We start from the raw sequence: 13103 nt of genomic DNA on the forward strand, positions 1-13103 counted from the left end.
GATGCTCGGGTGTTTCGGGGGGAATAGTGCCCGATGGAGGCTGCTCGCTGGAGCTGGGGTGGCGTGGAGGGACGGGGAAGGTTGTAAAGCATTCCCCGTGCGGGGCGCCTTGTTCCTCCGGAGACGCAGGCTGACCTTCGGGGGAACCCAGCTGAATGGAGGGGCCGTGACAAAGCAATCCCAAAAAGAAAACCAGGGGGAGGGGGACGCTACGTCGAGCACAGACCCCAGCCTCAGCCCTGCTTGTCATATGGGGCCACCCCAAATTTATTAGAGTTCAGGAATAGGGCCTGTCTCTTTATTTCTTCATTATTTTTTAATTTAATTAGGGCACAGCGGACCTTGTAATTGGGGAAACTTGTCTGACCCAGCCGGGAGAGCATCACCTGCGGTCCCTAACTCCTGGAGGAAGGGCTTGCAGCCCCTGCTTTACTTCTAGGAAAAGGTTAACCGAGTAATTTCATGTAAATCTCCCACAGCTCGGGGCTCTTTGCTTTGTTTGCAGAGTCCTGCTGCTGCTGGATTGGAGCCACCAGGATGGGGTGGCCGCTGCTGGTGGGAGCAACGCTGGGAAAATGAAGTTTGTGCTCCTTTTTCTTTCATGTCCTCCTGGACAGGCTCACCAGCAAGGTCAGGTAATGATTGAACAAGGGCAGCTGTAGACCGCGTCCACCTGGCTGCTGGCCTCTGGGACTTGCTGGAGGCAGGAGACACAAAATGCAGCCCTGAGGAAAGCCTGGGATCGATTAAGAGCGAGACTTCCATGGTTTTTACAAAGCTCTTTATTTGTTTTTTTGTCTTAAGGCTTATAAAAAGTGTTACTCCGAACCAAAAATCTTTGAGTTTTTACATATGTACAGCACGAGAAATAAATAAGGTTTTGAAGTCGTACAAAAACCACAATATACAAACAGGGCTTTGAAGCCACTCTGAGGATGGCGTGGTGACAAGCCTCAGCTACTTACCAAAAGCTTCGCTTATTGAAGCCTTTGCTTAAAACCATGGGAAAAAAAAAAAAATAAAAGATCTCCAAATGCGCTTGCTTTGGTTGGATTGAAGCTCTACAAGAAAAAAAACTGAGAGCTGCAGGCCTCGAAGGGCTTGCGAGGTCTTCAGAGCTCAGTGCACCATGTGGCAACACCCTTTTCAGACTGTCTTTCTGCAGGCCGATCGTTCAGGAGTTGTTAGGCCGAGTCTCCTGCCGAAAATTAAGAGCAATAAATAAATAGTTCGCCCCGGACAGGGTCGACTCTGCTGTGGGCTGTCCGACTCAGAGCAAAGCCCAGCTCATCTGGCAATCCGAGCGGGGCGTTGGGGCAGTGAAGGCAGGCTGTTGTCTGTTTGGCTCAGTTAAGTGCTTCGCCTAAAAATCAGGTCTGAATTCTGAAAGGAGGTCTTAATTACACGCCGGGACTAGAGCAGCAACGGAGCAGGGGCCAACGGGGTCTCAGTAGTCACGAGGAGTGGTGCCGAGCTCTCCTGAGAGGGTTCAGTTCGTTACCTTCCTCCTCTGCTGCATTTGGTGGCAGGGCAGCTGCCTCTTGTGAGGGGATTAACACCTCAAAGCCTTGCTGGGGAGCAGCTGCCAGCACCACCAGCTGCCCTCAGCCCTGCAGCCAGGGCTAAATACGAGGAGGGGGGGACGGAGCGCTGCCTTCAGACGAGGCGACAGGCACAGATCTCACCATCGGCCAGACACAGGACGGATTTTCAAGGCACGGCACGAGGTGAAGTCGCAGGACAGGGTGAAGTGGCGTTGTGCTGATTCCCACCCCTCCCCTAAAGAGCTCCACACCCCTACAGAGCTCCTCGTGCTCGGTGGGTGCAGGTCTCACCTTCCCCCAGCCCCCAGCGCTATAGGATTCGCAGCAACGCCTTCGCTAGACGCTCATTTGTTCTTGGCAGCTCTGTTACCAGCAGCCTGCTGAGCAGCTAGCACAATTATCTTCTCAGCTCCCCCGGCAGGCAGACCAGAAGATCATTGCTGAGGTTTTAAGATCTCATCTGTAGCTCTGGTTAGTGGGAGCAGGCAGGAAACGCAGCGTCTAACAGGTCAAGGTAAGGCTAAATGCATAAGCCAGGCTCCCCAGGGAAGGGAGGACGTAGTTCTAGTTATTCTAGGTCCATCAATGTCTCCTCGGTTTCTTCCACCTGATTCAAGAGGTTTTGTCTTGAAAAAGACATTTGCTTTAAGTGCTACCAAGCCAGGTTTTTGCCAGAGCATCTTCCCACTTCTGTGGTCCTCGTGCATCCTGGTCACTCCGTGGTAAGTCTTCGGGAAAGTCTTCAGAGCGAGTTTGAGACAGGCCTGGGAAAAGCAACAAGAGGGGAAAAAATTAAGGAGAAATAGCAGAGAATTCCTGAGAAATTGCGGGACACGGAGAACAGGTTTAAATGGAAGGTTGGTATTTGAGTTTGTCAGAAATAATCAAGAAATCCCTCTGCCCAGTAGCTATTCAGTGGGAACCTGAAGCCATCACGCACTCAAGAAGGTCGCAAACAAATTTTACAGGTCTTGACTCCAGGCTCTGCCTGTTCAGAGCCACTTGGGGTGGCCAAATCTTTCCAGGTTTGTGGCAGAGCAGCGAGTTCTCACGCAGGGTTTCCATTCACCGAATTGTTTGCTACCGTACACACAAACAGCCTGCTGGCTTCTGCCAGGCCTGGAGTGGTGCCAGCTCGTGTTTCTCAGCTGACTTGTGCAAAGCAAGATAAGCAGAGCTGGAGATGAAGCAGGAGGAGCCACTAGCGCAGCCCAAACAGAAGCAAGAGGTTTCTCTGCAGCTCGAGGTCTTCCATCAGGCTGAGGTGATGTTTGGGACGCTCCCCTCCACCCCTAACTTTCCTCTCCTCTGTTTTATAGGATAGTAGCAGTTATTTTACAGGGTAGCAGCATTTAATAGGTGCACCCAATTAGCTCTCCACTACTACTGCAAGGATCTTGGTGGATAGCTGCTTTTCCCTACCTTTTTTTCCAGTCGTCTGCGCACTTGACAAACCAGAGCTCTTTGCCAGGAGATATACGGGTCAGCTGCGAGTCCTCTACACAGAAAGCAAACCTAGGAGGAAGAATCAGAAGTCAAGAGAAGGAACCTGTCGCCTCCGTGGTCAAAAACCAAGATGTAAATACGGATTGCAGGGAATTCTAGGGCAAGTTGTTTGGTTTGACATCTTCTCTGGACCATCTTGATACATCAGTACCTCCTCAAACGGAGGAGGCGATGTTTCCTTTCCGACTTTCAGATTCCACTTCATGGAATGGAAATGGAAAATGGAATGGAAAATACTACCCAAAGGATTCTTGAGGTATTATCTGAATCGCCTTGAAGTAGGCCAACTCAGTCCCCAAAGGCAGGGGAGGCTGTTACAGGGTCGAAATAAAGGAAAAGAACATCTCAGAGCTGATCTGCAGTGACTTAAAATCTGGTTTGTGGCCTCTTGCTGGCCAGCAACCCACTCCCCTCGTACCATGAAGGTGCATGAGGTGATAACAAGGAAGATGAGGCGTTCAGACTACCAGGTAAGTTCAAAAACACTCTTTTTTTTGCTGCTAGATTCTGAAAAATCGCCCCTTTTGAGTGACGTTTCGAGCTAGGTGTGTGAGGCTGCCTGTTTGCTCCTACCTCTGCTGCGTCTCCCCCGATTTCACGCGTATCCGCCTGATGTGCAGTTCCTGGGCAGCCTTGGCAGGCCGGTACCAGTAACTCTTCAGCTCCTTCCACAGATCGTACCAGGACTGCGACGTGCCCTCCCAGGTGAGCTTGATTTTTAACAGCTCCCCCATGTCCTCTTCAGTATAGACCAGGAAGGTGTTGGTAGCATTGAGGCCGATTTGATCGAGCCTGGAATTAAAGCAGAGAATCAACATTTCTCCCTTATGGAAGCAGGCCAGATGCTTATTCATCCCCTTGCAAGAGGTTAAACAGAGCCTCTGCAGCTTATCAGCTGCTCCACAGTCACCTGCCCCCGGTTAATTGCTGATTGCATTGCAGGAAGGGAGCTTGGGTGGCTGGTTCAGTCCAACTCATCACAAATTCGGCTGCTCAGCCAGCTTTCCATAGCTGAAGGGTGGATTTCACACCTTGGCTCTTCTGGGAGAGGCTAAAGGAGGTCAACAACACCTCCAGAGATCTAAATGCTCTCAGACTACCCAGATGGTGGAAGGAGAAAGCAAAATGCCTCACCAACAAGCCCCAAAGGCCAATGCATAGAGCACTGGGCACAATTTACTTCATCAGCAAGTCAGTTCCCAGCTGAAAAGCTCCTGAATGGTGAAGTGGGGCTGCAAGGCACAGCTGCAGTGCTGGGGTTAGCAGAGGAAAAAAAAAAAAAAAAGAAAGCCACCTTGCCCAGCCCCTGGTTAGATCAGCTTACTTACATCTCCAAGGAGAGGGGCTCGGAGTCCCCGTTGGTGCCATGCAGGGTGACAGAGAAAGTGGGGTCAGCCTCTGCCGAGCCTTTGTAGCTGAAGACGTGCATTTTCATCTGGTAATGGTAGACTGGAGGGAAACAAGAAGAACACACATTGAGCCAGCTGTGTGAGCTGAAAATACCGCTCAGAATTACTCTGTGAAGTAGCGTTGGCTGGCAAAAGCCAGACCCTTTCCTTACTGAGACATCACCGATTTATTTATTTATTTATTTTTTTTAAGAGCAAAACCAAATCAACCTACGGGATTTCAGGTGCACCCCGCGCTTCCCCTCCTAGAAATCAGCCTTGGCTCTTTCAAGAGAGAGGCAGCCTACCTTTGAAGGGCATGTCAGCTCTTGTTTTTAAGTACATCTTGCTGTTCCTTTTGTTCCGCGTTCTCCTGGCGTTGTAGCCGATGCCGCTGCAGCGGTTCTTCCGGCAGCTCAGGCAGATTCCCTTCTTGAAGCGACTGGAATCAGTACATTGAAACGCGAAGCTTTGTTTATCTTGGTTCACGAGGGAGTCCACAAACAGGTGCACAGACCGCTCGTGCTCACATTTAACCACTTCACCAAGTGCTAGAGGAGCAGAGCGGCAAGGGATACATTTTGTTTAAGTACTTGTCACCCCAGCAGCTGGTAAAGACACAGCGAGCAACAGCTTTTTCAGCTGAACGAGGCCAAACTGGACTTTTTTTTTGTTGGAAGAGCAGCAATTTGAGAGGTTAGTGCTAGATTCCTGAAGAGGATGGGTCGCTTAGGGCTTTATAGGGGATTCCAGAGGCAGCACGGGACAGCCACAGGTTATGATGAGGTGTTAGTAAGTGTTATTCGGAGCTAAAAGCAAGTCTAGTTTCCAAGGGTACAGACAGTTTAGGAGGGGAAAAAAGTCATTTCCTCTGCTCTTGTAAAAATCAACTCATCCCCCAGCATCAGCCCAAGTCTACTTGTCAGCAGCCTAGAGGTTAAATAAGTGATGAGGAACTTACTCCCGTAGGCAATCGCTCCCAAGACATCGCTTAATCCACAGCCGGGCTGGAAGTCTCCCCCGTTGGGGTAGATGTCAACGTGGCCTACGGGCATCTGGATCCCAATGCTAACCCCCAGCGTCTCCCTCGTGTAGGTGTGCAGGACGTCCACGAAGCTGGCATCGTCAGGGGAGAGGCGCTTGCTGGGGTCCACTCCTTCAAACATGGGGCCGGCTGGATCCAAGCCTGGCGTAGCAGGTAAGAAATTGGGTTATTTCACAGGGAATCAGCAAGAATTTGATGCCGGGAGGCCTCCCGGCCAGCTGCTGCACAGCCAGACCCTGCCCCGTTGCAGATACTGCCCCCCAAGAGCCCTTCACCATGGGTTCACAAAGAAACAGATGAAGATATCCCATAAAAGTCTTGGGGCGACACCATCTAGGCTGCTCCATTTCCAGCAATTACATCCAACAGGCAACCTGGAGCCATCAATCCGTGCCAGGTCAGTGACAAAACGTTTCAGAGGTGGCAGAAGACTGCAGACCAGAAGAGGTCTAGCACCCCACAGGGACTGCTGGCAGCCAAAGCTGCCTTGGCTTCCATTTAGCTTATTTTCAGCCTGGCCATATGGAGGGACTAATAGGGGTTTTAAGCAGCAGCCAGGTCATTTTTACATCTGAGATCCCATCAGGGCTTTGAGTCTGTTACCTCTGAGCCTCCCTCACAGCCTTAAATTGGGGAACAGCTCAGGTGCTTAACTTCTTTGGTGCTTTTCCTGCTTTACCCGTAGATTTATTTTTTCTATTAGGCTGAGGAACTCACTGCCAATGTCAGATTTAAACCCTTAAAGCTCTCTTCTATCACATCCTAAGTTATTACACACTGAAATCTGTTTCTCTGAAGTACGAAGCATCCTGTCCAAGATGCTGTCAGAATGTGGAGTTGATTTCTTTTTGACCAAGCATCTCATGGGACAAACTGGACCCAGGGAAGCTCACCCTCATTAGTTTGAGCTAGGATTACAGAATTAGTAACACTCACAGGCTTTGGATTTTGAGCCCACATTTGAGTTCAGAAGCATTCGAGATCAATGGGTTCACAGATTTTTTCACTGACACCCCCCACACTTCGATTTTTGCAGCTCAAAATTAAAATGGTTTCATGTGGAAAGAGAGCCGTGCCCCACACCGCAGCCACAGGTAGGAAACTTGTCATTTCTGATGACACCAGCCCGAAACATCACAGCAAAACGAGACGAGGCTTTTCGGGGAAGCCTGCTGCCCCTGTTAGAGGTGAGAGGCTGCTTACAGAGCCACTTGCCTGTAATTCTGCCGATCGTCCCATGGACGTGGTTGCCAGCGAAGCCCGCGACGTGGGCGCCCAGGCTGTACCCGATCAGGTGGACGTTCTCAAGCTTAAAGAGAGGATTTTCCTGCGAAGGAAAAAGAAATAATCCGAGCTGACCCAAGCAGCATCTCCCAGGTAAGCACCGCAGCGAGGCGTTGCTCCACTACGCCTCGGGGTCAGGATTACACCAGCTCCTTCCCTTGCTCGTGAGCATCGGGGCTGGCGTAAACTCGGCTCCCTTGTGCAAGAATCGCTCGTGGAAGGTTGCCACAGCCCCCGTTCCCTCTCACCCTACCTGTAACCAGTCGAGGAGCCGGGCTATGCTTCTCCCCACCACCTGCGTGTTGTTCACCGCATCCGTGTAGAGCTGGTGGGCCAGCGAGAGCCAGTCCACCACCACCACGTTGGCCTCCTTCTCCCGCTCCTGCAGGGCGGCCACCAGGCTGCCCAGCCACGTCTCGAACATGCCACTCATCTGGGGGAGAGAGCGGGGTCAGAAGCTGGATTTTAGGGCCCCCATTAAGCATTCTGGGAAGTTTTCGTCTAGGATATGCGTCCTGCCCTGATATAGGCTTCTCTGCAAACCCCATTACAGCATGCTTATGGGGTAGGACAGCCAGGTTTTGACAGATCCTGGCTGTAATTAGCCACCCTGCCTCTTAGGGTGGCCACCTTATCGCTCGTTCCTCAACAATTTGAGGAAACCTGATGGTTTGCAACATAATTTTTCAGTCCTGGAACTGAAGAGTCCCCAAGCAGCCCAGAAAAGGCAGAAAGGGAAAGCTTGGCAGGCTTCATCTGCCCTCTGCTGCTTCATTGAGGAGAGTGAATAAGGGATACGGAGCTACACGTGTCCCAACTACCACCTTTATGGGGTTAGTCCCATTTTAAGGGGATCAAATGAGAAAAAGCACTGAATTGTGCTCACCCCATGAGGCACAGAGCCATATGGCACAGGTGCATTTGGAGATTGGGGACTCCTTAAGCAACCCCTACCCCACGGTACGGGACTCCTGAGGGGTGGCAGCGCACAGTAGGGTGGCAGCTGTCCATAGGGTCACATCCCCTTGTCCCCCCTCGCCCCCTGGCCCTATATAGGGCCCCCTTTAGGGCTCACCGTCCAGCCGTGGATGATGAAGAAGCTCTTGGCGGTGGCGTTGAAGCCGCACTCCTGCAGGCTCCCCTCCCGCCCCAGGGCCAGCGGGCAGCCTTCGGCCTCGGAGGCCGAGTGGAGGCTGAACCTCACCCGTGGCGACAGAGGGGTCGGCGATACTGTCGGCGATACTGTCGGCGACATGGGTGGCGATAGGGGCGACCCCCTCCCTCCTCGTCCTTCCCCGTCCCCGCCTCGGCCCCTGTGGGGTCCCCCCTCAGCAGTGAGGCCGGTGCTGAGGAGGAGGAAGGTGAGGAAGAGGAGGAGGAGGCTGCTCATGGCCGAGGCAGGGGGTCGAGGCTGTGGGGTTGAGGCAGGGGCCGGCCGGGAGCCGCTCTTATAAGGGGCCGCCTGTGGGGCGGCGCTGGGGGCCGCCCTTTAAGGGGCCGGTCCCATAGGGCACCCCCCTCCCCTCCCTTCCCAGTGACGTTTATGGGGTGGGAGGGGGCTCGGGGACACCTATAGGGACACCTATAGGGATAGGGACACCTATAGGGGGGTGATGCCTATAGGGGGGTGACGCTTATAGGGCCGCGGAGGTGGAGAGGGGGTGTGGGGGCGCCCATGGGACACGCGTGGGGTGGGCTGGGGGGCGACCGCGGACCTGCTTTGGGATAAGAACCACACACCTCTTTTTTTCCCCTTCCTTTTTCCCTTTTTTCCTTCTTTTTCCCCCTGTTTTCCCCCTTCTTCCCTCCCTTTTCCCTCCTTTTCCCCCTCCTTTCCCCCTTTTTCCCCTCTTTTCCCTCCTTTCCCCTCTTTTTCCCTCCCTTTCCTCCTTTTTTCCCTTATTTTCCCCCCTTTTTCCCCCCTTTCCTCCCCTTTTCCCCCCATTTCCCCTCTTTTTCCCTCCTTTTCCCCCTCCTTTCCCCCCTTTTCCAACTCCTTTTCTCCTTTTTCCTGCTCCTTTCCACCTTTTTCCCCTCTTTCCCCCCTTCTTCCCTCCCTTTCCCCCCTTCTTCCCTCCCTTTCCCCCCTTCTTCCCTCCCTTTCCCCCCTTTTTCCCCTCCTTTCCCCCTTTTTCCCCTACCTTCCCCCCCCTTTTTCCCCCTTTTCCCCCTCCCTTCCCCCTCCTTTCCCCCCCTTTTCCCCCTCCTTTCCCCCCCTTTTCCCCCTCCTTTCCTCCCTTTTTCCCTTATTCCCCCTTTTTCCCCTCCTTTCCTCCCCCTTTCCCCCCCCTTTTCCCCCTTTATTGCCCCCTTTCACCCCTCCTTTCCCCCTCCTCTTCCCCTTTTCCCCCTCCTCTTCCCCTTTTCCCCCTCCTCTTCCCCTTTTCCCCCTCCTTTCCCCCCTTTTCCCCCTTTCCCCCTCCTTTTCTCCTTTTTCCTGCTCCTTTCCCCCTTTTTCCCCTCTTTCCCCCCTTCTTCCCTCCCTTTTCCCCCCTTTTTCCCCCCCCTTTCCCCCTTTATTCCCCCCTCCTTTTCCCCCTTCTTCCCCTCCCTTCCCCCCTTTTCCCCCTCCTTTCCCCTCTTTTTCCCTCCCTTTCCTCCCTTTTTCCCTTATTCCCCCCTTTTCCCCTTTTATTCCCCCCTTTCCCCCCCCTCTTTTCCCTCCCCTTTCCCTCCTTTTCCCCCTCCTTTCCCCCCTCTTTTCCCCTCCTTTCCCCCCTTTTTTCCCTCCTTTCCCCTCTTTTCCCTCCCCTTTCCCCCTTTTTTTCCCCTTTTCCCCCAAAAAGATGCTCAATCCAAAGCTCGAGCCGGCCATTTTAGGCCATTTATATGCATTATTAATCCCACCCTGGACACCTTTATTCTGCGGGCATGAAAATGGGGCGAGAGCGGGTCTCATATCTTCATTTCACACCCATCCTTCACCCTGCTGACCCTAAAGCTCTGACCCTACAGCTCCGGCCCTACACCCTTTGAAGCACAGCCCCTCGACGAGCGCCCTCGAAGCGGCGCGAGGCTCCGTAGGCCTCTCTGGGTCTACTTGCTCCCTGCTAATCTCCACCGGGTTATGAAACCACCTCACATGCTCCCACAGCGTCACCCATATCCCCGGGGACCTCTCTGTGTCCCCTCACATCCTTCCGAGCCCATTTCTTACACCACAGCCTCCGGATCCCCGGCCCCAAAGGACCGGAGGGAAAATAAAAACGCTTCAGCTGCCTCTCCGGTCACCATCTTGACTCCAAACGGTCCCTTTGGTTGTAGTTTTACTCAACCACCGAGCCCCCGGCGCGTAATCCCGAGCTGAATGCCTTTGATTGTGAGGGAATATTTACAGCTCAGCCTGCCAGCGGCCCTACAAAGCCGCCCCGGGCCTCCTGTCCCACATTAAATCCCCTGGCATCTGGGCCTGGGGGGTCTTAGCGAGCACGTGCTCTCCTGGCCGAGCTGTTTGGGCGGCCACGGTGGGCCTGGAGGGGTAAATCCCCGCATTCCTGCCGAACCCTAATTCCTCTCGGCGTTGGGAACGGGATGGTTTGTACCTGCCTCCGGCCATCTCCAACGGGGGGAGGTTGCCAGAAGGCTTTGATCCCAAATTGGCCGCCCTCTCCCTCCCCGGCAGGTCCCCATCGTCAAGGACAAACTCTTCCCACTCCCTTTTTGTTCTCCCAGATGTGCTTGAGCAACGTGATGTGGTTTCTTTGATGACTTTTATCTCTTTTTCTCTCTTTTTTTTCTCTTTTTCTCTCTTTTTCTCTCTTCTCCGTGTATCAATCTCATCCTGATCATACGTGGGACGTTACAGCACCTCCAGCCACAGCACGAGCACGGGTTGGAAGCCGGCCCCCACATCGACACCTCTGCAACCAGCAAAACGAAAAATAAATAAATAAAAACACCTCATTTTTTGGGGGTAATTGCACCTTTTTACCGTGCATGCGTTCCCTCCCTGTTACAGCTGGGCTGGAGCTGCTGCAGAGTCTGGAGAGGAGGAATTTGGGGTTGATGCGCGGAGAGGGTATCCTCATCCACGCGCTTATTCCCTTAAATTTGCAGATTTTGCATAAACGTGGCCAAATCTGGAGGGGAAGCGTGGTCAGTAGATGTCCTCAGAGCTCAGATTGAAAGGGGACGTGGTTGCCCAGCTCCCTAATGCCTTCCTAGCCCCCAAAATGCCTTCCTAGCCCCCAAAACACCTGCCTTGCCCCCAGCAGCAGCAGCCTGGAGGGCTCTTCGGGACCACCGCGTGGTGATCGCCCTCTAAAAGACCCCAAAGCAGAATAATGGGAAAACTTCCCACCCTATATCCCACCCCAGCCGTCCAGAGCTTGGTTTTGAGCGTTCCCAAATCCATCGCTTAGACGTAGAGCTCAGCGATACGGTTTGGTGGAGGACTTGGTGGTGTTCCTGAAAGCCAGGAACAAGCAGTCACGGCCCTGCACGACCTGCGTAAATGCTTTGCTGGCAGGGAACGCGTCGAATAAACACCGACTTCGGCTACAAGGTTATTCAATCGCACAGGAGGTTTGTTTTACCGCTGATTTCCCCCTATCTGGGCGTGCAGGGGTGGATGAACCCGTCACTCTTGGCTGAGCCGCCAGCAATCATCGAGTCTTACAGCCTCACCTATTGATGTGTCCTTTTGCCCGTGCTCCTGGCAGGTCCCCACTTTGTTTTATTAAAAAAAAAACCACATGAATATATCATTATATTTAACTCACATTTATTATACAACACGTATTTTATATCTATATTTAAACACACGCATGCATAAGGCATATTATAGAGCTCAGGGAGAAGGCGCGGGCAGCTGTGGGAAGGCTGCGAAGCCTTCAGCACTTTCCAGCTCCGGCGTTCAAGCTGGTTTTGATTTAAAATAGGTACTGGGTGCTTTTTGCCTTCAGGTTTTTCTGCTTAACCTTTAGGGCAAGCGACCCGTTTGTATGGATTTCTGTGAAAGAAATTTTTGGGCTCCACAAGCTGCGGCTGTAAGGTAAATGCCAAGGACCAAGCAGGACGGGTAGGAACATCTTTGCCCCTTGTGGTTAGGATGTGGCTTCGGATTCGACTGATGAATGACCCTGGGGTGATTCCCATCGCGCTTATTTTTCACATCTCCCTTCCAGCTTTCTCTCAATGGCCCGTTGCTCCTGGGCTCTGCTGCTGAGCAGCTGCCTGTAAAGGTGCTGCCCATGGTTTCCTTCCCATGGAGAGCAGAAGTAACGATGGAGAGTTGCACTCAGGCTGGCCGTGAGTGGAGATTCCTGCAGTGGAAGTGCTTGAGGACCTCAGTTTTTGCTCAGTTTTAATCTATTACATCTGGACGCGTAGTGTTCCTGGAAATATCACCATTTCTGTTCCACAGAAAAAGAAACCGAGACACTAAGGAAGTGTCGAAACCCCTCTCAGAGAGATCTTCTTCCATTTTTACTGTTCCTCAAAGTCATGAGTCTCTTTTTCTCTAGTAATCCTTGGCTTAGAAAGGCTGTTGCGTGTGTATTTTGACAAGGCTCATCCTCCTTCGCATTGGCTTCTATTTATTTATTGTTTTCCACAGGAACCTCGTATATAAAATGAAGAAATAATATCTGCCCATACCCCAGCAGTGCTGTGAGGTTTCCCTGCTTTGAGGTCGGTCCTGAACGAGTTACTCGGAGACATTGAGGCTGTAAGAAAAGATGCAGAAAGCATCTCCTCGACAGCAAAGTCAAAGGAACCTTTTAAGGCAGGTGAAGGGGGAACTGTGGTTAAAATTACGGCTCTGCGCTTTCCACCCGTGTAAATATTTGCGATAGCTCAAATATTTTCCGCATCTCATCTGGGCGAAATCCTAGCCTCAAAGCTGTGGAGTTTATTAGTGTTAAAGAAGAGATCTGAAAATATCCCAGTGGTCCGAGCATTCACGTGGGCAGTAGGATCTTGCTCTGCCTTCTTAATCTAAACAGAGTTTAACCCGGACCTCTCTCACACCAGGGATGTGCCTGGACAGCAGATCAACGTTTTTTTGTGTTGCTTTTTTATTCTTCCACTCCATCTAATTTTTCTTCTAAGCATTTTGCTGTAGCTGGGTACCACTTTCAGGAGACGTTTTCGTTTTACTGCAAAGCTGCTTGGTCAACTTCCCGAGCAAACACAACCTACAACGAGAAATGCGTTTTCCATTAACACATAAAGGTTCGATTTTTATATATATATATATATATATAATGCTGCAATAAATACTAGTTGTGATCCATAAATATGAATCTTTTGGTTTTTTCTCTCATGCTATGTGGTGTCCCTGCTCTCTAGTCTAATCCTAGCCTGCCATCTAGCTGCAGCACTTGGCCTTGCTTC

At 52.0% G+C, this 13103-nt stretch overlaps 1 protein-coding gene and 1 long non-coding RNA gene across 3 annotated transcripts; one reads left to right on the forward strand and one right to left on the reverse strand.

The window, feature by feature from the left end:
* Positions 1 to 764: 764 nt before the first annotated feature.
* LOC311427557 (endothelial lipase-like) lies at positions 765 to 8203 on the reverse strand. Its single transcript, XM_084504994.1, has 9 exons — positions 7843 to 8203; positions 7021 to 7200; positions 6699 to 6810; positions 5400 to 5624; positions 4747 to 4989; positions 4379 to 4499; positions 3624 to 3842; positions 2967 to 3059; positions 765 to 2308 (listed from the first exon to the last, which is right to left on the reverse strand). Exons 1-9 carry the CDS (start codon positions 8155 to 8157, stop codon positions 2287 to 2289), a joined length of 1530 nt encoding a protein of 509 aa, XP_084361120.1. The 5' UTR covers positions 8158 to 8203; the 3' UTR covers positions 765 to 2286.
* LOC311427561 lies at positions 3054 to 6691 on the forward strand. 2 transcript variants are annotated; one of them, XR_014687426.1, is made up of 4 exons: positions 3054 to 3475; positions 3555 to 3755; positions 5534 to 5636; positions 6520 to 6691. It is a non-coding gene; the product is annotated as an uncharacterized lncRNA (long non-coding RNA). The 2 variants fall into 2 exon arrangements; XR_014687427.1 differs by having other exon boundaries at positions 3054 to 3306.
* Positions 8204 to 13103: the final 4900 nt, after the last annotated feature.

The sequence above is a fragment of the Aythya ferina genome (genome assembly GCF_964211825.1).
Source record: "Aythya ferina genome assembly, chromosome: Z".
Lineage (NCBI taxonomy): Eukaryota > Metazoa > Chordata > Aves > Anseriformes > Anatidae > Aythya > Aythya ferina.

Coding starts and splice junctions, on each gene's coding strand:
- LOC311427557 (XM_084504994.1), bottom strand. CDS start 8,157: ATGAGCAGCCTCCTCCTCCTCTTCCTCACCTTCCTCCTCCTCAGCACC. Junction 5,625..6,698: donor GACGATCGGCAGAATTACAG/GCAAGTGGCTCT, acceptor CTGCTACGCCAG/GCTTGGATCCAGCCGGCCCC. Junction 2,309..2,966: donor GCAGACGACTGGAAAAAAAG/GTAGGGAAAAGC, acceptor TGCTTTTCCCAG/GCCTGTCTCAAACTCGCTCT.